At 38.0% G+C, this 22494-nt stretch overlaps 4 protein-coding genes across 4 annotated transcripts; 1 reads left to right on the top strand and 3 right to left on the bottom strand.

Moving 5' to 3' along the window:
• Positions 1 to 1107: 1107 nt before the first annotated feature.
• Positions 1108 to 6290, top strand: LOC143468131 (high affinity choline transporter 1-like). The gene is made up of 9 exons (XM_076965138.1): positions 1108 to 1316; positions 1895 to 2043; positions 2224 to 2344; positions 2704 to 2852; positions 3617 to 3751; positions 3956 to 4109; positions 4468 to 4691; positions 4981 to 5127; positions 5701 to 6290. Exons 1-9 carry the CDS (start codon positions 1139 to 1141, stop codon positions 6064 to 6066), a joined length of 1623 nt encoding a protein of 540 aa, XP_076821253.1. The 5' UTR covers positions 1108 to 1138; the 3' UTR covers positions 6067 to 6290.
• Positions 6291 to 9604: 3314 nt separating this feature from the next.
• LOC143468123 (high-affinity choline transporter 1-like) lies at positions 9605 to 13501 on the bottom strand. The gene is made up of 9 exons (XM_076965126.1): positions 13272 to 13501; positions 12412 to 12560; positions 12166 to 12286; positions 11884 to 12032; positions 11477 to 11617; positions 11224 to 11377; positions 10919 to 11136; positions 10653 to 10799; positions 9605 to 10559 (listed from the first exon to the last, which is right to left on the bottom strand). Exons 1-9 carry the CDS (start codon positions 13447 to 13449, stop codon positions 10170 to 10172), a joined length of 1647 nt encoding a protein of 548 aa, XP_076821241.1. The 5' UTR covers positions 13450 to 13501; the 3' UTR covers positions 9605 to 10169.
• A 1665-nt stretch (positions 13502 to 15166) lies between these two features.
• LOC143468356 (uncharacterized) lies at positions 15167 to 16756 on the bottom strand. Its single transcript, XM_076965519.1, has 2 exons — positions 16403 to 16756; positions 15167 to 16126 (listed from the first exon to the last, which is right to left on the bottom strand). The coding sequence occupies exon 2, from the start codon at positions 15698 to 15700 to the stop codon at positions 15209 to 15211; it is 492 nt and encodes a 163-aa protein (XP_076821634.1). The 5' UTR covers positions 15701 to 16126; positions 16403 to 16756; the 3' UTR covers positions 15167 to 15208.
• A 2229-nt stretch (positions 16757 to 18985) lies between these two features.
• Positions 18986 to 22440, bottom strand: LOC143468146 (high-affinity choline transporter 1-like). Its single transcript, XM_076965158.1, has 9 exons — positions 22059 to 22440; positions 21699 to 21847; positions 21459 to 21579; positions 21042 to 21190; positions 20681 to 20821; positions 20438 to 20591; positions 20119 to 20336; positions 19826 to 19972; positions 18986 to 19572 (listed from the first exon to the last, which is right to left on the bottom strand). Exons 1-9 carry the CDS (start codon positions 22234 to 22236, stop codon positions 19228 to 19230), a joined length of 1602 nt encoding a protein of 533 aa, XP_076821273.1. The 5' UTR covers positions 22237 to 22440; the 3' UTR covers positions 18986 to 19227.
• Between the last annotated feature and the right edge of the window lie 54 nt (positions 22441 to 22494).

Here is a 22494-nt window from a genome sequence, read left to right as displayed (position 1 = left end):
ATTTCACATAGGTGTATAGATGAATGCAGGCTTATGTTTACAAAAAGACCAAAGACTCAATTGTTTGTTTTAGTTGAAAGTTATTTCCTGAATATCTATCACCTGCGTAGTGGAAAGTTATTACCCATAGCACCGGACAAGGAACTGTAATAGAAATAATCTTGTGTTTCGTACAGTGTTGGCCTAAACAGTTTCGCAGACACCATAGCCAGTTTGCATCCAAGCTAACTTACATCGCACAATCATAGTCTAACGTTCCATGAAATGCCAGTAGATTCACACCGTTTGGTGTTGAAATGAAGTTTCTTGCAGCTTCACTCTCCAGTTCTGGCATATTATGACGATAACTTTGTAGTCGCCGCTGGCTCTTCTGTTTCTTGCGTGGATGTTTACAAAACTGCTGATAGCGTATTATCAAATAAATTGCAAGGAAACCTTAGGCTTAACAGTTAAGCTTAAGCCTAACTTAAAACAACTAAAATTCTAAACTTCATAAATCCTATACCGATGCGTTTAAGCTTATTTATATTGACGTCACGTTATGTTTTACAGCGGTGTTATTCGAATTCGTTTACACAACTTTTGGAATTTTCATTTACTGTATATTTTATAAGTAAGCGATTGGACCTCAATGGACTTTAGTCTATATACACTGTCTTTGTAATAACCCTGTTGGACAAAGCGATTACGACTCTTCAGGTTCTGGTAAACATTGTTATTTTTCGGCAAGAAAAAAAATGTTATAACATTTTTTTTTGTGATGGAGAACACTTAATATCATAATAACTTAGAAAAAATATGAAATATATACAGTACAGTACAATATATTACGAGCATATGCTTATGCGAGATATTTGCTTACAGTTTGCTTTGTAAAATTTGTTGCCGCAAAATCAACCAGATAGATAGATAAGTTAGGCCAGAGTTTCCGGGGGACACTAATAACCTTGCCCAATGTCAAACAACTCAAGGGTGATTTATTAGCGAAGCAAGGATATTACTATATTTTGTATCTATATTTTGATTAAAAGCTTTTTGCTGCTTAACTAAAGCTCAGAATCAGTTTTTGACAGTTTATATCTTGTTGGTTGCTGTGTATAGTGTGTAGCAAGTAATTTATGATAAGTTGCTGTTTAAAATGGCGATATTTGTGCCTGGTTTGGTTGTTCTAGTTGTCTTTTACTTGCTTATTTTTGCCGTCGGGTTATGGGCTGCTTGGAAGAAGTGGAAAGGAGAAGAAGAGGATAAATATAATGAGCGGCAAATGGTGGGCGGGAGAGATATGGGAATGATTGTCGGTTCTTTCACTATGACAGGTAATAATGGATACCACAATATATATTATAAATTAGTAAAACGACATTTTCTGCTGATTAACTGGTAGAATGAATAGAGTAACCAGTAATCAGTATAGGCGTGCAACGAATCGTGTTTTTTGGTTCGGTTCGAAACTGCATTTTCAAAAAAAAGTAACCAACTTATTTCTGCCAAATCCTGCCATCTAATATTGCAAGTAATTATACAGCAAAAGTGAAGGAAACAGTGCCGTTGCATACCGCGTAAACAGTCAACGTAAACAGTCGCGGTTCCATACTGAAACATACCGTTGCTTATATAACTAAACAAATACAACAGTCGAATTAAGAAGACCTATACTTAGATATAATTTGCAAAGGAAAAATAAGTAAATGACATACTTACATTTCCTGTTACTTGCAACAACAATCATGTCCACTGTTGTTGTAGTTTTCTAGCCATAAAAATATTTCCGTGCAGGTTTTTAGAAGTATAGTAATGTTCGGTTTTCGGCTCAATTTAGATATTTTTGCCCCATTCGGCCAAACAATCAACTCCTGTTTCAAAAGTATTGTTTTAAGCTTACATGTTTTTGCAGCAACCTGGGTAGGAGGCGCGTACATCAACGGTACAGCCGAATACGTTTACACACCTGGACTTGGCTTATATTGGACCCAGGCTCCTTTAGTGAGCATTCCTTGTCTGATGCTTGTGGCAATTTTTTTTGCGAAAAAAATGAGAACCCAGGTAAAGTTTATTCTTAACAAGTCTTCCAGAGCATTCAGCCAACAGTCGAAATTATAAAATATTTATTATTTTCACCACAAAAGATTTTATTTTAAGTAATGACTGGATGGAAAATGATGTACTGTACTACTAAATGTTTTATTGCGCTGAATTTTTACTGTAAACTGTTAATTTTCTAAGAACTTTACTACGATTCTTGACCCGCTGCAATATAAATTCGGCCGTTATATGGGCGTACTTCTCTACATCCCTGCTCTTCTGAGTGACCTCTTCTGGAGCGCTGCCATACTTGCAGCTTTGGGTGAGTGTACAACCCTGTTTGGATTTGTAACTGTTGTTTATTGTTACAGGTCTATACTTGTACAGGAACAAAGACTTTATTTAAATTTTAAGTTCGTTAAAACATGACCTTATACTTAATTCATTTAAATTTGTATAAATTACTTTGAGTTTGAATAAATTTATTAAAGTTATCATGGATTTGTTTCAATTTTTATTCATTCTTTCAACTTGTGCAGTAGTTTTTCAATTTGTATCACTTTTCCAAATTTAGCCCAACTATATATAAGCGCAAATTCTTAAAATGGCTTCATTTTAAATCATGACTGTTGCGACAGATAGGATGAGGTAAATTATATTTATTTAGTTGTTTTAAATCAGGTGGAACTCTCTCGGTCATAATTGGCCTTGATGTTTTGATATCAGTGATTATATCTGCCTGCATTGCTGTCTTATACACCTTAGTTGGAGGTCTCTACTCAGTCGCCTACACTGACATTTTGCAGCTTGTTGTTGTCTTAATTGGATTGGTAAATATTTTATTTTTATCACATAGAAGAACTTTTAATTTGTTAGAATACGATATGACAGAAGGTTAGTAACTGAGCAAAGTATAAAAGTTGTGTTTCGTCAACACTTTGCAAAAATTACCTAAACATTTTCAATTTAGCTTCACGTACATTTTGCCAAAACAAACCCTTACAAATATATGCGTTGTAAGTTACATCGGTGGTAATAGATCGCATGCATAATAATTCCAAACTCAAAAGTCCAACGCAAACTTAGTCTTAATATCAATCAAAATTAAATAATTAAAGTTCAGCTTGTAGTTAAAATACGTTTATACAGTGTAATTTTGACTCCACACCTTTAGAGCTCCTACAACCTTACAATTTGTTTGGCTGAAACTTTGGTTGCTGTTTTCAATAAACTTACATTACATTGTAAGGTCAACAATACTCACATTATGACCATAGACTACTTTACTTAGCTTGTAGTAGCCTTGCATGGAAATGGTTCAAATTTGAACAGGCTTTTTAAGTAAAGTCTGCCTGCATTGGAAAATAGATTTGCGTAATTTCGGTGACTTACGAATCGCGAGTTGTATCGTAAAGTAATATAAGTAGCTTGTGTGAAGAATTTTAGTACGCCGAGGAGAATAGCAATCGTATAGTTCATTGGCACACTTTTTTGTGTAGTTTTATGCAACTCCTATATACGTTAAGTACGTCATCCCGCTAACTCTTGTTTAAGCATTAATTTGAACACGTTGTACAAGATGTTTATGGTTTAGATGCTTGCCTTGCCCTTTGCCTTTACACACCCTGCAGTATCGAGCATCGCCACCACCGCCTATGAATCTCCAGGCTGGCTCGGTACCCCAGACACTGCAACCATCGGCCTTTGGATTGACTTTGTTTTGATATTAGTATGATAATTATTTCAAAGTTTCAATTTTATCACTTTATTTGATAGCAAGTGAAAAGAAAGTTTTTCAACTGTGCGTAGTTTATCAAATCAAGGCAACCTTGCACATATTGATATGCCGATTCTTTATTGCTTTTATAGCCTATAGGGAAACTTGGTTGATATCAATGGTATTAACTAGTACCAAAACCTTTGTCATACGCAGACCCTGGGTGGGATTCCCGCGCAAGTCTTATACCAACGGGTTCTTGCAATGAAAAGCGTTCGGAAGTCACAGATGACGCTTGTAATTGCCGGTATAGGCACTGCAATTTTTGGTCTTCCTTCGATTCTGTTCGGAGCAATTGCAGCTTCTACGGGTTGGTGCAGGCGATCTACTATAAATATAATGTCTGAAACACGTCATAAAAATTCCAACCATCCTTCGTTGACATATTTCGTTGCATTTTATTTCATACTAATCCCAAAATTAACCCTGACACCTGACATTATCCAATATTTGAAGAAATGTCCAAAAATATTACTTTGCGTTGCTATATCGCTTGTGTAGTGCAATAAATGTTTTGTAAGTTTATTTAGTTGTAGGCGACCTACACCTGACTACAAGTAGGACAAAAAGCTAATATGTCAAGATGTCTTTAACAGTTTTAGACAAATCATAAGAATATTGCTGTACAATGTACATATTTATTATTCCTATTCTATTTGAAATCACAGACTGGAATGCCACTGAGTACGACAGTGCTGGTAAAAGCCCTCTGGAAAACAATGAACATTACTACATCCTTCCCATAGTTCTCCGCTACCTTACACCCACCCCGGTGGCTGTCATTGGCTTAGGAGCGTTAGCTGCGGCTGTGATGTCATCAATAGACAGCGCCATATTGTCATCTTCGAGTATGTTTTCAAGGAACGTCTACCAGTTTACTTTTCGTAATAAGGCAAGAGCTTGCATATATTGTGCCCACAATTGTGATGGAATAATTGGGTTTAATGCCCGTGCTTTCATCGTTATAGCACCACTGGATAGTTAGCCCACTTGCAAGTGTTAAGCTTCGCGGCTTTAGAGCTGATTCTTCATTATGTTTTGAAATAATAAAAGTCAACGCCATTCTTTTCGCTACCCACAGTTAGTGACAAAACATAAATGATACGAGAAAGCAAAGCTATGTGAGGTGTATGATGTAGCCTTATATCAACTTTTGACTTTCTGGTTACCCCTATTCGCAGGCTTCTAAGCGAGAGCTTGAATGGGTGATGCGATGTACCACCATCTGCTTTGCTATTCCCGCCGCTGCGATTGCGATTACCGTCGAATCAATCCAAAATTTGTGGTACTTGTGCATCGATGTGGTTTATGTGGTGCTATTTCCACAGGTTTGCTGAAACATAAGTAGTAATTCGTAACTCGTTTCGGTAACAGATTGTAACAGATGTAATTAAATTAAATATTTACAAGTGTTTTCTTAGTATCACAATGACACTGTTCCATAAAACATTTCTGTTATTATTAAATTTCTGTCATTCAAACATTCTTCCATAAAACATTTTGGCAATTCAAAATTTACTTTACATGGAATCTTACAGAAAGTAACCTTCTTACACCACTTACATGGCATTCAATTACGTCACACAATATTACGCAGGCATTAGCGGTCCACTATTTCGGTTTATCAAAAGATACCGCATCGCTTTTTTAAAAACTTCTCCCCATATACTAACTTTCAGAACCATATCTAACGGCATAGGCTCATGACTTCATGCTACGTGGGTTAGTTTCAATGATGATATTTTTTTAAATCATGTACAATACTATAGCAATGAATGAAAGTAACGCTATGCCACCGATGGTCACTGTAGCCTATTATAAGCAAAGCTTAGTTCACATTAGATTAAAGCTAATCTAAGCCTATTCAACGGTTGAAAGCAGCATTTCGTTACGTCATTTAGATCACTTCGGTTATGTACCTGGATCCCAATACCTATGGCTCTCTTCCCGCTTACTTCATTGGAATCATTTTACGCTTGGGAGGAGGGGAACCAAGTTTTAAACTGGATCCTTTCATCCATTATCCTGGAGGACTCAACTTCCCATTCAAGACCTTCGCTATGGTTGTGTCTTTCATCACTCTTGTCGTGTTTTCCTACGCGGCCAAGTATCTTTTTGAGAAGGGAATCATCCCGGAAAAATACGACATCTTCCAATGCAAATTGGCCAGCGGAGGTCGTTCCATTAGGATCGATGAAATAATGGAGTCGGATCACGTCTACGAAAATAAAACCGTAGGAAAAGAAACTGAAACATCTAAGTTGTAATAATCTATTTCGTAGAAGAGAACATTATTGAGATTCCACATGTTTATGTAAAGACATTACTGTTTTATCTTTACTTTGGTTGTCGTTATGTTGGGCACTGGTATTGTTACTACAATACTACAGTTACATATATGTTATATTCTTATGTAAAAAGACGTTGGTATATTGACTATAGCACGTATGCAGTAACAAACAGAAATATATTTTAAAGGGTTATGCCCGTATCAGAAATCAAAGTTTCAAATGTATTAGGACGGTACGCGTGTAACCAAGATTTTTCTTAGCCAGGAAGCTTCCCACTTTTATGGCTAGTCAATTAGCTCCTTTTGCTTTTCTAACTTTTATTAGCATTTCTTTCATAAAAGCAACCATCTATCTTCTTTTAAGTCCAAACGTAGACTGAATCAACTCTTGGTCACCAAACCATCGTACCATCCACCATCATTAATCAACGAGAAAAAGGATTCGCGGGTAGCGTGACATGATTCGGGAAGGAGTTGTAGCGAACAAAGAAAGACGTGTACGTGTATTTACAACTACAATTTTCTATACAAAAAAAAGCGATAAAAAGGGTCACAAGTGCCACAACGGTAAAATATTACTACACAATAACAAACTACACCGCAAACTAGTGCTTTAAAAATTGGATTATATAACATTAAAATGCAGCGCTTCTTAAAACAAGTGCGTAAAGATATTCTCGTTTCACGCGCCATCCGACTACTTTCCTTGGCAGTTTACAGCATGCGATAGCTTGGTCAGTAATTATTTGGACATGATTACTGCTCTATGGTTTGCTATGTTTAATATTTGCAATTGTTTTTGATCCTTAAACGCCGATACCGAAACTATTTTTAAACGCTAGTATCATTTTAACTCTGTTTAGTTGTAAGCACTATGTGCTGTTAGGTTGGTTTCTAACCTTGCTTCTTTTGTAGTTGATAAAAGTTACAGTAGATGAATCCAGTTGGTATCCAATGCAACCGGTGTATAACAATTGGGCTCGTAAATTGCATGTTGAAGTACTTAACTTCATATGAATACCAAAATTGTGACCAAGATGCAAATTAAACTGATGTACAGAAATCAATAACTTTACTTATAAACTTATCTTTATTACGACTGGTCAACAAACATACAAAAATTGTCTTGTTAGTAACAGTGCTGCAATCGACATCATGTATAGGTTCCATAATCGTCACCAAGTGGTCAAACGCACGCAAGTGATTTGGATAATGTCACTCCAGTCTAGTCATTTATTTAAAAAAATTCGAGTTAAGTTAAGTTAAGTCGATTGATATCTGAAGCCAAACCCTACAGAAAGCAAACCAACTGTATCTATGAGAAACAAACCTTTGAAAGTTTTAAAAAGTTGTTTTATTTTGTGCGCAGTCCGTAGACAAACAAACTTCGTTTTAAGTTGCATTTTAATGTGATTGAAAAAAGGAAAGAGAACCCGTGAGAGCTTCATGCCGAAACCGATCAGCAAAAACTGACTCGAATTAAGTCAAGTCTTTTCGAAAAGTGATTCGAGTCGGACCTGAATCATGACGATTTTGCCAAACGGGACCCAGCAGCCACCGGGTTAAGTCTTTGGTCAGTGCGAAGAAGTTTCCAAAACAAATACTGAAGCAATTAGATCTCTGAGTAAATGACATTGAAAAGGTTAGAAAAACACTGCGCTAACTTACATACGCTATGGAAGACATGCTCTTCTGCTATTTGCATATCGTCAACCTAAAGGGCTTTTCAGCACTTTGACCTACGAAGCAGAATATTATCAAAGCGGTTTGATATCAAACCGATGAATAATGTGAACATGATGAATAATGAAGCACAGAAGGGTAAAGCGCCACGTCCGCCAAATCTGTATCCTGTCTACTTTGGTAAGTTCTTCAGTAAAATTTAATGACATTGCGCTTTGCATGCGGCGAGGTTATTCCTTGTCATAGCAACAAACTTTGTGTCCGCCATAATGCAGCGTGCCCAAGGATTACAAGTCGCGTGTTCATGGACGGAAACGAGTTTATTAATCACATGTATTTCAGTCAATTAGTAATCTATCATATCGCAGGCCGTGTTTCGATTTGGCTCAGAAACGATTTTAGGTTGTGAATAGGTAATAGATATACGTTGTAGACCGCTAATGCCTGCGTAATATTGTGTGACGTAATTGAATGCCGTGTAAGTGATGTAGGAAGGGTACTTTCTGTAAGATTCCATGTAAAGTAATCTTCGAATTTAATGCTGCTAATTTAATGCTCTAATTTAAATCGAATTTAATAATGCTACAAGAGCTTGAATGCAAGAAAAAGATTTTTTTTCGCTCGTCCCTATATTATTCCAGCAGACGATTTTCCGCAACCTTTGTTGTTTTAACCTTCAACTTGTTGTTGACGTTGATATTATAAGCGTTGCATTAACTGAAGTAATCTTAAGCACTTAAAAGTTGGATAGTTTAAACATTGTGTTGTTCATACTTTTTCCAACATCATTCATGCGGTCATTTGCTGTAAATGTGTTATCAGTATCGCCGCGTAAATATTCTTTTCAACGTAGCATTCATTTATTCACATTGGAGTTTACTTAAACACTGCTGATGAATAATAGACATGTGCTTTATAGTTTATAGTATACAATCACTGCTGTAGACTCGGAGAGATGCTTTCATTGAAAAGTGAATACAAATACGTGAACAGGTTTTATATATTCTAATCACATGGGCCCTAATCTTGTTTTTAGAATATCTGGGTCTTATACTACTTGGGCCCTTGGAAGGTCTGCAGCTGGGCTAAATCGGGACAATCTCCATCGTCTACAATTCTCCAATCTCCTTGGAAAGCCTCCAGGGCTAATGCAATTGCTAACGTGCGACATAAATTATTTAAGTAGGTATCGAGGCACATTTATTGAATTTGTAAAAACACAATCACTATTTCCAGTTAGTTTCATAATATAGTTTCATTTAGGCAAGTGCTACCGGTTAGCGCCCCCCAAACTGTTGCTTGGGCCCTTGCCTGACCATGACGTGCCTGATGAAGAAAACGTTCTGCAAATACACATACGCTGCTACTAGCGCAGTCATGATTCACTACAAACATTTTTCATTGGCTGGTTTCACTCATACTTGATGATGTCACTAATTTTGTTATAATGACAACAATCTTAACTTGAAATGTTGAATGAACAAGCCGACATTGTTCACTAATTGTTACCAACAATGTTAATTGTTGTAAGCTGCGTTCAGGGGAACTTGATTGGGTGAGGGCTGCGAGTTAGACTATATACTGATCCTTTGTGATCGTCAAATGGATATCCTTTAAAAATTTTTGATAATTTTACATATTTTAGCCTTAACTCACAGTCTCAATAGCGCAAAGACTTACAAACACGCCAAATCGAACGTAAATCTAAGGTGATCTGAGGTTACATCTAGGTACGTCTAGGTACGATCTAGGTAATCTGGTAATCTGGTAATCTGGTAATCTGGTAATCTGAGGTTACGTCAATAATAATAAATCGGATCAAACAAAGCAAAATCAGTAAGTGACATTGTTGATCGATGAAAATGAGTTAAATGTTCGCTTACTTATAATTTAACTGCAATAAAACGTACGACAAATCAACAGCAATCTTTACAACAAAAAAAACCCAAAAAAGTACACATTTTCTAGAATAACAGCTTTCACAAACAACAACGGATTTACTTTCATGCGAGCACACATACTTTCATAATAACAACGTTTTCCCTGGCCGTAGAGATTGTCATAAACTCATGCAACAAGTTTTTTTTCACCTCGAAATACCGAATACTGACTACATTTAAAGGGTGCAAAGTGGAAAGTCAAATTCTGCTGAGTTACGACGGTTATGGCAAAAATAATAGTAAAAATCAACAACTAGTATTGACCGTACACATAAAAACATGACACTTTGTCATCTGGAACTTTCAAAGCTTTTGTCCAGCTTCCGAGGAACGAGAGTTAGAAACAACAATTGTGTTGATATACGTTGCCAGTCAATTATATTCTCATCAACGAATTAGAAATATGGAATCACACGAAATTAAAAATGCAATATGTGTTCATATTTTGAGCAAGTCTTCACTTTACACAACCGTTTGCCTTGCGCCCATTCACATCATACAGAAATATACCATTGTCTTCATTTTGGCTGCTCTTACCCGCGTCATCGATTTCTTTTATACCGATCGAGCAGCCTCCAGAAGTCAACTTACATCCAAGGAAGTCAAATCGTTCCGGAAATATTTCGTTAACGAAGAGATACCTGGCGGTGTATGACACAACAATGAGGGTGACAAGCGACATCAGCATTGAAAATGTCTTGAAGGGAAAGTTGGTGCCTCCTGGGTAATGAATAAACGGCTCCAAATTGAAGACTGGTTCTCCTCCGCCCAAACGAAGAATAATTGCCACCAGGTAAGCAGACAGGGAACCGTAAGTGTTGACATCAAAGTATAGCACACAAGTAAGCTATAAAAGATTTCCCCACATTTAAAAACTAGAAAACGTCAATAACGCTGTTTAAACGTTGACGTCATTGATTAACGTGGAAACGTGAATTACCTGAGGAAAGAGAACGACGTAAACGACGTCACACGATAAATACCACAGCTTGTAGACCGAACCTACTGTCAACGCAAGAGTTGTGGCAAGGCCACCGACGAAAATTATAGATAATCTCATGACCCAAACTAACTCCTTCTGGCTTGCCTTTAAAATTAAAAAAAACGTTCACCGGTAAATACATGCTTGGCTGTGAATGCTCCGCGTTCTTAAACGCTGCGATAAAACGCATTTCTTACTTTTGAAAACAGTTTGATCTAACTTACGTTTTGACGAATTGCCAACTTATAAACGTTTCTGGTAAACATGCTGGACGCTGAAAGTATGCTGCTGTCAGTAGATGACATGACAGCGGCCGCAATCGCACCAAGGCCAATCACTGAGACCGCGGGAGGAGTGAGATAGCGAAGAACAATGGGAAGAATCCACGCAGATTCTCCCTTCTCAAGAGGACTTACATCCCCGTAACCAGTCATGTTCCAGTCTGCATCAAAAGAGACTAATAAAGAACCATTCTTATAGGTATCTTTTGTTCATGCTCTGTAGCTATAGACCAATAGCCTTGATTCACCTGCGCTTGTTGCAACTGCTCCGATCAAGGCCGGTGGTATCGCCATGATAACAATGCCAACGGCCGATATGTAAGAAACCATCTGGGCGTGCTTCGTGCTGTCTGTTGCCAAAACTCGCTGGAAGTAATCTTGCCAAGGTATGTTTCCAAATATCTTTTTTATAATAAACGCTTTGCGAAAATGTTGCCATACAGTATCATGTAATTTTGCTTTGGAATCACTGGTTCTAATTCGATTCACGCGATAACTTACCACAAGGACGAGGGAATCAAACCACGCCCCAGCATATCCTGAATCCCATGTTCCCTTCCAATTTGCTGTACTATTTTGTAAGAAAGACTCGGTTGGGGCTACTATTGCTGCACTTGTAAAAGCAAAGGGCACACAAAGCCACTAGAAATACATTGCAAGTTTCTATATGATGATTCTACATCGTAAATGGTCACTAAATCGGATCGTTATTGTCATACTAAATATGGGCCTAAGTTATAACAATACAATGCAAAATTTTGACCTAATGTTACAAGAAATTTTGCGTCCAAGCAAGGAATAAACTAAATTAAAATTTAAACATGAAAGTTAAATAGGCCTACTTTTAAATTCTATTAAGTGTGATTTATCCAATATGTTGTACGCCTATCGCGGCGTGCCCATCTTACCAAGCCGATAAAACTGCATATCATTTGTACAATATCAGTGTAGGCTACTGAATACAATCCGCCTATCAAAGTGTAAAGGATAGAAATGCAGGCCGATGCAATAACCGATATGCGAATGTCAAGACCAATCACCACAGACAGCGTACCTCCTGAAATATGAAAGCTTTCGTAAACATACAAATAAAAGAATTCAATAATATAATGGCTGTGAAAAGTTAAGACTTTTTGAGACCTGTTCTGAGGTCAAACGTTACAGAACAAAAAGTAAAGGTGTTTGCTCACCTAAAGCTGCTAGCACTGAAGCAGACCAGAAGAGGTCGCCACAGAGAGCTGGCAGAAACAAAAGACCACCCATGCGTTTTCCAAATTTGCACTGGAAAGGGTCGAGCATGGTTGTGTAGCCCTGACGATGCACACAACTAAATTTGTCATGTTTCATTTCAGCATTTTGCATTGTTACCATTACACTAAGCTTTTTGGTGTGACAAAACGAACCACATAAGGCGCATCGGCATGATATGAACTTACCTGGGCTCTCATCTTTTTAGCAAAGAAAAGCCCGCCTACTATGACACAGAAAAAGCCACCGAGCGGGGCGTGAGTCCATAAAAGTCCATATTCTGGCGAGTAAAGAGACTCAGCAGTTCCGTTAATGTAACCGCCACCAACAAATGTTGCTGAAACGAAAATGAGCTTCAATGAGCTTCCATGCGATGCAGTGTAATAAGTTTACTTGGGCATGACGTATGAATTAGTGGGCCTAAGATGAATTTCGTAGTTGAGTCTAATACCTTCGTACCATTATTTTTTAACGTTCTTACAGATTACTTTTCTCTTTTACGAAGAAAACTTCGGATAGATCCAAACCCATAAAAATACATGCCTATAAGCCTAACCCACAAAAACGCGAGCCTACCCGGTAAGACTATAAGTCCAGCCCAGAAATACCGTTAAGTTTAAGCCGAAAAATATCTAAAATATCTTCTGCAAAACCCCCTTAAAATATTAAGTCCAGTGTTTTGAATCTTAAGCTCTGCTGATTAAAATATTGGGCTCAGCAGCTCGGGTTTATCAAACTGTGAGCCTAGTGGACAAAATCAATTAAATCTTAGGCCCTCCTTACTCAAATACAAAACTTGAGGCTCGCAATTACCTGTCTGAACTCAGCCCATTCAAATTTTTAGGCAAGCTACTGCCATCAAGAAAACTTTAGGACAAACCGACTGCGCCAATAGGAGCGGGTAATTGTTAACTAATTGCTGAATAATGAACCGACATGAACGTTTTACGGGTTAGGGTTAACTCAAACCTATTTTTTAACCACAGCAAATGGCCAAATGCTCACTCTTACTATCTTTAGTTGTAGTTATTAATCGGATAGGACTTACCTGTGAGAGTAAAACTTCCAACGACAACTCCAATATCTCTTTCGCCGACCATCACCCGTTCGTTTGATTCCTGTTTCTTACCGCGCACCCGGTGTCGCCAGGCCGCCCATATTCCGACGAATAACACGACCAAGTAAAAGACAAGTACTGCTACGAGTCCGGGAACAAATACTCCCATTTCGTCAATTTAACAAAATACAATATTCGCACAAAACCTACAGTGAGTAGGACCTATAACCTATAAAGGTATGTTACGGTTTCGATCTCAACTTTTCTGATCACATAAATGTAATGTAGAAACTAAAATATACAAACGCAATTATTTACGGTTCTGATTCCTTGGTGTGAGACTAATAAGTTAAATTTTCTTTAACGTTCAGGCTGGCAGTGATAATCCACTCATTTACGTCATACTATCATCATTTATTCCCTGCCCTGTTAATACAATTCGCTGGTTAAGAGCACTTTGGTTACCCCGGACGGTAGAGCCTACATGTAACTGTGCTTACTAGCATTTTCAGAAGATAAGGTTTGACTTACCTAGCCTAAATCTAGCCTAAATTTATTCAATATCGTCACTCTACGAATTGCGTGACGGTCCAGGGCGTGTTGATCAACCAATTAAAGGTTGCCGTGTGAAAGAGAAACCTGTTTGTTTCGAAGAGTCCTTGCGTAATGAGGTGTAGCAAGATAGATGTCCAATGACCTTCTTCCATAATAACCGTTCGTGTTTTTCACTATTCTTTTACTGCACGTTGCCTTATTCAACAGGATACCGGCCTAGTGGTAATAAATGCACCAAGGAAGGTGAAAGTGAAATGACCTTTAAATTTTTTCCTTCACTTTGGATATGACATGAAATGACATTGGATTTTTAATGTAACAAAATAGTTCGTCGTCGACAAACTATTTTACTCGTTATAGCGCACCAGTTTTCAAACCAGTATTAGTGGAAAATATCTTGCTTACGAATCGTGAGGAACTCTTTTACAAACGATGTTGCGTGTGCCGTGAAAAAAATTCGGTCGAATGACATTTCAAAGCGTTTATGCAGCTGCACGCAATCGTGGCGGTAAACTAGAACGTCTTGTTATGCAGAAAACTCGCAATTTTAAACTTTGCGTGGTTTAATTTCCGCCGAAAAAAAGCTATACGACCATAAGCCACATACCGGTTTATTTGCATTGCATTGAGGGATCATCACCGAGTTTACGTCGTTCAAAGAATTTCCTCTGTCCGAGGATCACGATTGTGATATTAAGAAGAACTAATTAAAATTTCTGTTTTAAAACAGTCTCGTTTTAATGAACCGCTTACTGTGAATCAGCCATGAAAGTTAAATAGTTTTACATGCGTCGTAAGGTTATGAGCAGAATGTCATTGAATAAAAGAACATCCTGTCGCGTCGTCCATCCTTCTTGCTTTTCGTGAAATGTTTGTGAAAAAACGTAGACGGTATCGTTTAGTAAAAGAGTTGAAACTGCCGGAATTTTTCATTTCAACCCAATCACGCAAATTTCCATTTGCATTATGTTGCATTGCATTGAGTGTATTCCAAGACAGACACGAAACGTTTGCTACAAATATGTGTATAAAACGTAGGGGAGGGTGGGGTAAAGCGGACCACCTAAGGCTTAAATCGTTACAATTCACTGATTTCACCAAAACATTTGACTTGTTTGTTTTGAGAGTTAACTCTAAGGTATTTCGTTAATTTTTGAAGTGCCCTTTTATTGATTGCTTGCTTTCTTACGTAAAATTTTTTTGATTTAAAAGCACCTCCAATAGTCCACTTTTCCCCACATGTGTGGAGTAAAGTGGACCACCGTAAGTTTTGAGTAAACAAGACAATTTGTTCCACATCACAATCAATTTATTTACAAATTGTCATCATAAGCGAAGTAGTTATGAAAGTAATCGCATTTCACCATCAATTTTTAAAAACATAATTCACAAATAAAGTTGTCATCCTCTTCATTACACCCAGAGCAGGCTTCATGCGCCCATCGCATGCATTTGGAGCACTGGATCCACCCATCATTCTCGGATGATTTGGAATACATTTCGTTGCAGTAAAAGCATTCTGCATTTACGTTGTTATCATTTTCATCGACTGTGTCCTTCTGCTGCATTGATGACCTGGAAACCTTAGCTTTCTTCATAGAACGCTTTTTCGATGAACTTGTTTTACTGCTGTTGCCAGATACCGCGAATTGGCTACGATTCGTTGCAGTCAACTGCTTCTTGTATGGTGAACTGGTTAAAATAGCAGTTGCACCTCTCTTAGACTTCCTCTTTTGGCGAGTGTGAGCTGCTTTCGGCATAGGAAGCAGTTCAACAGGACTTATAATTTTGAAACTGGAATTTGCATCTTCAGGGGAGAACGGCTGGGCTACATCTATTGGCTGTGCAGGTAACGGCTCAGGCATCTCGGGAAGATCAGCCACATCTAAGCCAATATTTATGCCATCACACAAGTCAATGCTAGTTGAACTAACATTAACGGAGTAAGATTCGGTGTTGATTGGAACAGGATCAACAGGAATATCAGTAACATCCGATGGAGCAAAGTCAGCCTCTCCAAAAACGTCAGGATTGTAAAGTACGATTCCACATTTCTTGAAACTGCTGATGGCATTACTAGCAGTTGACGCACGGATGTAGGCTTTTTTCTCCCAGTAGCATTAATATTATCTGCTTGGACCCTTCTTATGAGTGTCGTTTTGGGAACTCCATACTCTTTGCTTGCTTTATGGTAGCCCATTCTCTTTTCATTTACTGCCCGAATGGCGATAGTCATAGCCTCTTCGGTCCAAGATTGTTGAGTTGATGTCCTTTGGCGGTTACGAGGCATTCTACAAAACAGGATTACAAGATAAACATCACCTAGTTCGGTCATGAAACTATAAACAAGAAAAAGTTAACGACGGGGTAAAGTGGATCACCACTGGTCCACTTTACCCCCACCCCTTGGTTACTATTATTTTGACTGTTGGCCAAATTTTGGCTAGTCAGTAAGCGGAATGAACCAATGTAATGCGTACGTGATACAGTAAAACTCCTTTCTACCATTCAACCAAACTTTTACCTTAATTATGCATGTAAAATAAAATCTAAGTTACAAGACATACTTTTCAATAGATCAGAGAGTACAAAAAACTAATTCCGTGCCTTTTCTTGCCTTCTTTTCCATGTAACCTCGAATAATGGCGTGTGCAACCACGTTATGTCATGCTTCACTAAACTTAGTGGTATCCGCGCGTTTAAAAAACTTTATTAAGAAAATAGGAGGGGTGTGCCACTTTACCCCGTTGGTCCGCGTTACCCCACCTTCCCCTACTTTAACTTTTCTAATCTTACTTTGAATTTCATTTCGCTCCGAATATTATACACTGAATAATTGGACGACAACAGGTAACTGAGAAAGCAGTGTATGGGCAAATTCTTACATATAAATTATATTGCACTGTTTCAAACCGTTTACTTTACTCAAAAAACACGCTTCGTATATATCGTACTTTGATGACATCTTTTAGTATCTATCGGAAGTACGTAACAGCCGCACCACATAGTTGACTGAATGATACGCCTAATGCATGATCAAGCTTGTTAGCTTAATAACGACGTTGTGAAATATGACCTAACCATGCTTATTATACATGTTTATATAAAGCATATAATGATGGACACCTTGCAAAACGTACAACTCTCGTCCTGGCTTTCTGCAGTGAAAGGACAAGTTTTATAGCAGCTTAGGAAATAATCATCGGCTTATATGTGGCCATGCAGGAAAAGAACGCTGATAAATATAACGATGGAAAATTTTCTGTGGCCAACGTAACCTACCACTGCCAGGTTCAGTCAAAATAAGCAGCCAATTACTAGATATTGGATATGTATTACAAGCACACGAAGCTGCAGACAGCTCACACCTTAAACAAGTTCGCTCTCCGTAAGCAGGTTAGCGTGTCGTGACCAAGAATTTCCAGTAGTAGGTCTACACGTTAAACGTGTAGCAACGAAATCCGTAATTTTCCCAAATATTCCGTATATACAAACAATATACAAACATTCCGATTTGTTGCAATACATCAAAGCGTAGGCTTCAGTGCAGGACTGACTCGTTCCTGTTCGCATACTGCCCACATATTTTTAACCTGCCAGGCAACCATTAAGTACTGCAATGAAACTTTATTCGATCGTTAATCTGTTTACTTCCCATCAAAACATGGACAGACATTTAGATTAGATCACATCATCTAACAATATCAGCCCAAAATCGAACTTTATTTTCAAATTTTAAATGCAATTTTTTTCTACTTATTCTGTAATTTTAAGAAAAGCTACTTCTAGCAGACGCACATTCTTTAAAGGTGTAAAATTTACCGCACTCACTTTTGCATTTAGATAAAGTTTAAAGGGGATTCCCTGCTTTTAAATGTTTTAAACCCTAATATTTCAGCGTTTTTTACGTCAATTTCCTTGAAACTTTGTGGGTTTGTAAGATGTTTAGTGCGAACCAAAAAATTATTTTTAACGAGAAATTGATTCTTTTCGACAAAAATTACCACGATAATTAAGACCACATTTAACAACTTTATTGCATAAATTCATTAGTTTGAGCGTAAGTAACAAATTCGGTTATTTTCATATCAATCACGTGATTACTTCAACCGAAAATTGCCAAAAACCTTTGAAACTAAGTTAATAACTTTTAAGTTTATTAACTTTTCGGCATCTAATAACTCTTTTATTCTTAGAGTTTTTGTAAAGAACTTTCAACAGTTGGTGGCAATAATCAAGGCCAGTGATCGTGTAAAAATCAAATTCATCAAGAAACGCGCCAAGAATTTTTGACCTCAAATGCGAAGCCTGCTTTGACGTTTTTCGATTTTGCTTACTATGTATGACGCTTTGCGTGCGATGTTCGTCACAATCATCGTGTTGCCGCTTTGAGGAATATTCCATCAAAAATCATTTCAAAGCTAAACAACAAGCGACTAAGGACAAAAATCCGAGATGCTTACCTAGGATAAATTATCTTGCAAATGCCCTTCGTTTCCGGCTAATTTCTTTGAAAGAGATAAAATGAAAGCGCTCCTTTAGAAACAATTTTCAACTGGAAACCGGTAGCCTGTTTTTGGAACAAAGCAAAAGTTCACCAAAGTAACTTTCTTGTATGAAAGGCAATTTTTTTCAAGCCATATGCCGCGCCTCTGCTTTTCACTCGCCACAATCCCAAAACTGAGCACAATTTTTAAATACACATGACGCACGATTACGACACAAATCCAATCGACATCACGCCAATGTCGCCTGGTTACCGTCGACGCCGACCGTTTCACCGCGCTTACTTCTACGCGCGAGCGTATGCGGTCGCTCTTGGCGTCAGCGAAGCAGCATCTACTCGACGAAATGTATGGCATGTCTCGTTTCTGTTCTCTTCTTCTAATGCGTGTAGAAGCGAGACCTAGCTGGAAAGATTTATCACCTTTAGAACATCCGCGATATTATTTGGATCCGTATTGAAGTTGGCTGGCCAACTACTAGCCTGCATTTGATGTTGTGGATGTGTAAAGGAACCAGTTCCTTGCTGTTGAACAGCATTGGGTAAACATAGACACTGTGGCACCAATTAAACTTAACGAAAAGAATTCTTTGACAAAAACATTATTCCTTAAAAAACGACAATCTCTGAATAAATGCACTTTAGTCTTTCAAATCTTTTAATCTCGTTACAAAATAAAAAGACAACGAATGGTACCAATGTAAAAAAGTAGGTAACTCAAACACGTGACAAGGTAACCATAGACACAAAATAATTACAACAAAGACCGGATTGAGTCGATAAAACGATAAAGCAATTTTGCAGTATATGTGTACAAATGATTATTTTTGTCACACGTTGACATGAAAGTGTACAAGCAGTTCTATTTCGGAGGCGCAAACCTTCCAGTTAACCATGAAGTTTTTCTTTCTCAGCGTTATAACCAATTTTATCGATCTCTTTTATATGAATAGTGCGGCCTTCTTCAGCCAATTTGCATCCGAGGAAGTCAAACTTTTTTGGCAAAATTCCATTGACAAAAAGAAACTTGACGGCGTAAGAAACAGCAATGAGAGTTACCAGCGACATCAGCATTGAGAATGTCTTGAAGGGAAAGTTGGTTCCTCCTGGATAATGAATAAACGGCTCCAAATTGAAGACTGGTTCTCCTCCACCCAAACGAAGAATGATTGCCAGCAGGTAAGCGGGGAAGGAACCGTACGTGTTGACATCAAAGTACAGAACACACACCAACTGTAAAATAGAAACTTTTAACTATTTTCCGACCTCTGAGTACTTCTAATAGGAAAAACGAGAAACTTTTGCTCAAAGCATACACAGAAAATCAATCAATCATTTCATTTTTCGTCAAAAATGGAAAAAAATCAAGTTAATTGTTATTAGCATGCGCTAATGAACGGGAAAAAGTAACAAAGCCTAGAGACGTGCTCGGAAATAATCAAGGTAATAAGTGTCTGTAACAAGCAGCCAAACATAGTTAACGTACCTGAGGAAAAATTACCACGTAAACAATGTCGCTCGCGAGGTACCAGAGCTTGTACACAGAGCCAACAGCCAAAGCAAAAGTTGTGGAAAGTGCCCCGACGAAAAATAATGTAATTCTCATTACCCAAGTTAATTCTTTTTGGCTTGCCTGTGACAATATGACAGATCAAGTTTGTTACATGCGGCCGATACCTTGTACTGTACGTCCTTAAATAAGGTTGCGGTCTTGTATAAACTATTGCCCAATGATGCACGTATTTGCACAAACGTGCTCATCATCAGTTTTACTCGTACCTGTTGACGGATTGCCAGTTTGTAGACGTTCCTTGTGAATAGACTGGATGCTGAGAGTATGCTGCTGTCTATGGATGACATGACAGCGGCCGCAATCGCACCAAGACCAATTACTGAGACCGCGGGAGGAGTGAGATAGCGAAGAACAATGGGAAGAATCAACGCAGATTCTCCCTTCTCAAGAGGACTTACATCCCCATAACCAGTCATGTTCCAGTCTGCATCAGAGCGTTGTAAGCAAAATGAAATTTGTACGCTGCAAATTATTCTGGCTTTGATTTTTCTTAACATTGTGTTTCAAGTAATAATCTCATTTTACCTGCCTTGATTGCAACAGCTCCAATAAGTGCAGGAGGTATGGCCAGGATAAAAATGCCAAAGGCAGATATAAAGGAGACAACTTGGGCGTGCTTCGGACTGTCCGCGGACAACACTCTCTGGAAGTAATCTTGCCACGGTAAGCTTCCAAACACCTACGTACGACATCTTGTGACAACTCGCTCTAATTGATGGTTTTACACGTTCGACTACTCTTAGAATAAAGCAACGTTTTTTGACTTGCCACTAGCAATAAAGAGTCCAACAATGCTCCAATATTTTCCGGGTTGCAAGTTCCCAACCAACTTCTTGTGTTATTCCGTGCAAATTCTTCCCCTGCGTCCAGTACCGCTGGGTTTACAAACGCAAAAGGAACACAAAACCACTGAAAAGATATTTTGCAAATTTTGTTGTCTTTGTGAGTTCACCTACATATCACAGATATCAAATTCGGCCGAGTAAATCATACAGCTATCGAACTTTTCTTTCAGAATAACAACAAATCTTCTAGGTTTTAGTTAAAAAGATCTATCAGAAAAATGAGTTGTGACTATTTGGTTTAACATTGTCGTTTATACGATGTACAAAGAACGTCACTGCCTTACCAAGCCGAAAAAAATGCACAATGTTTGCACGACATCTGTATATGCTACGGAATACAATCCGCCTATCAACGTGTACAGAATGGCGATACAAGCCGATACGATAACCGATATGCGAATGTCAAGATCAATTACAACGGAAAGAGTTCCACCTAGAACAAGAAAAAACAACGAAGTTAAAATAGTATGAAAACGAAGACTTTGTGTGAGCAATGAAAAACGTACAATTTCTGATTTGCTGATGGTACTTTTAGCTTTAACTTTAACTTTCAATTAACGAATTATCCTTTAACTTTCAATAATACGAACATTTAGCTTAGGGATAAACTATGTTTCACTCTATGTATGATATAGGTATACCGAATGTAGTATCCGCACCCTCACAAACATTGACTCTAATGTAAAATATTCAAGACAAACCTAAAGCTGCTAGCACTGAAGCAGACCAGAAGAGGTCGCCACAGAGAGCTGGCAGAAACAAAAGACCACCCATGCGTTTTCCAAATTTGCACTGGAAAGGATCGAGCATGGTTGTGTAGCCCTATTAAGCATTCGGTTAGTTTCAACACATATCTTTATCTATGCATGATTTTACAAACAAGTAAAATTGTTTTGTTCTGAAGCAGTTCCGAAGAAAACCGAAGTGATATTTGCACTTACCTGGGCTCTCATCTTTTTAGCAAAGAAAAACCCGCCTACTATGACGCAGAGAAAGCTCCCAAGCGGAGCGTGAGTCCATAAAAGTCCGTATTCTGGCGAGTAAAGAGACTCAGCAGTTCCGTTAATGTAACCGCCACCAACAAATGTGCCTGGAATAAGGAAGATGTCCCGGTAAAATTTCTATTTTTACTTTATTGCAACGTGTTTGAACGAAGTGTACGAGTGTAAAAATGTACATTTTAATATTATTCTGCTTCTTTAACGTCGGCCTACACTTTCAATTTTTGTTGAAGTCACTCGTTTGAAGTTTTGTCATGTGTGTTCGACGAGATTTAACTGACAAACAAACGATAGGTCCACCTGTAAAAGTGAAACTTCCAACGATGATTCCAATATCTCTTCCACCGACCATGATTCGCTCGTTCTGTTCTTGTTGACTTCCTCTCAGTCGGTTGCGCCAGGCTGCCCATATTCCGACGATTAATACGACAAGGTAGAAGATAATGACCGCTACCAGACCGGCAACGAAAACTGCCATCTCGCCAATCTTAAGACTTTATAGCCGGAACAAGTTTAAGAGAATAAGATTCATTTTAAAAATTAAAATTTTTTGTTATAGCTAGGCTATTGCATTTTCAAAGTAAAATTGTATGCTTGTTAACAATTAAACCTCAATAAACTAAAAATCAAACTAACTCCGTAAATCAGGTAAATTTAGGTAACTTGTAGCTGCTTGTTTCTGTGCTAAACATTGTCCTACCTTGGTAATGCAGACAAAAAGACCAACTGCTTGATG

The sequence above is a fragment of the Clavelina lepadiformis genome, chromosome 1 (genome assembly GCF_947623445.1).
Source record: "Clavelina lepadiformis chromosome 1, kaClaLepa1.1, whole genome shotgun sequence".
Classification (NCBI taxonomy): Eukaryota; Metazoa; Chordata; class Ascidiacea; order Aplousobranchia; family Clavelinidae; genus Clavelina; species Clavelina lepadiformis.
This window is presented reverse-complemented; position numbering and strand designations above follow the sequence as displayed.

Bases quoted from the DNA above. Each gene is read 5' to 3' on its own strand.
- LOC143468131 (XM_076965138.1), top strand. From the start codon at position 1,139: ATGGCGATATTTGTGCCTGGTTTGGTTGTTCTAGTTGTCTTTTACTTG. The intron at 2,853-3,616 runs GTAAATATTTTA...TTTATGGTTTAG, and splicing joins TTGTTGTCTTAATTGGATTG to ATGCTTGCCTTGCCCTTTGC. The intron at 5,128-5,700 runs GTTTGCTGAAAC...TACGTCATTTAG, and splicing joins ATGTGGTGCTATTTCCACAG to ATCACTTCGGTTATGTACCT.
- LOC143468123 (XM_076965126.1), bottom strand. From the start codon at position 13,449: ATGGGAGTATTTGTTCCCGGACTCGTAGCAGTACTTGTCTTTTACTTG. The intron at 11,618-11,883 runs GTAAGATGGGCA...ATGTATTTCTAG, and splicing joins TATGCAGTTTTATCGGCTTG to TGGCTTTGTGTGCCCTTTGC. The intron at 11,378-11,476 runs GTAAGTTATCGC...ATTATAAAAAAG, and splicing joins TTGATTCCCTCGTCCTTGTG to ATATTTGGAAACATACCTTG.
- LOC143468356 (XM_076965519.1), bottom strand. From the start codon at position 15,700: ATGCCTGAGCCGTTACCTGCACAGCCAATAGATGTAGCCCAGCCGTTC.
- LOC143468146 (XM_076965158.1), bottom strand. From the start codon at position 22,236: ATGGCAGTTTTCGTTGCCGGTCTGGTAGCGGTCATTATCTTCTACCTT. The intron at 19,973-20,118 runs GTACGAGTAAAA...ATATTGTCACAG, and splicing joins AACTGGCAATCCGTCAACAG to GCAAGCCAAAAAGAATTAAC. The intron at 19,573-19,825 runs GTACGTTAACTA...TCTATTTTACAG, and splicing joins ACGTGGTAATTTTTCCTCAG to TTGGTGTGTGTTCTGTACTT.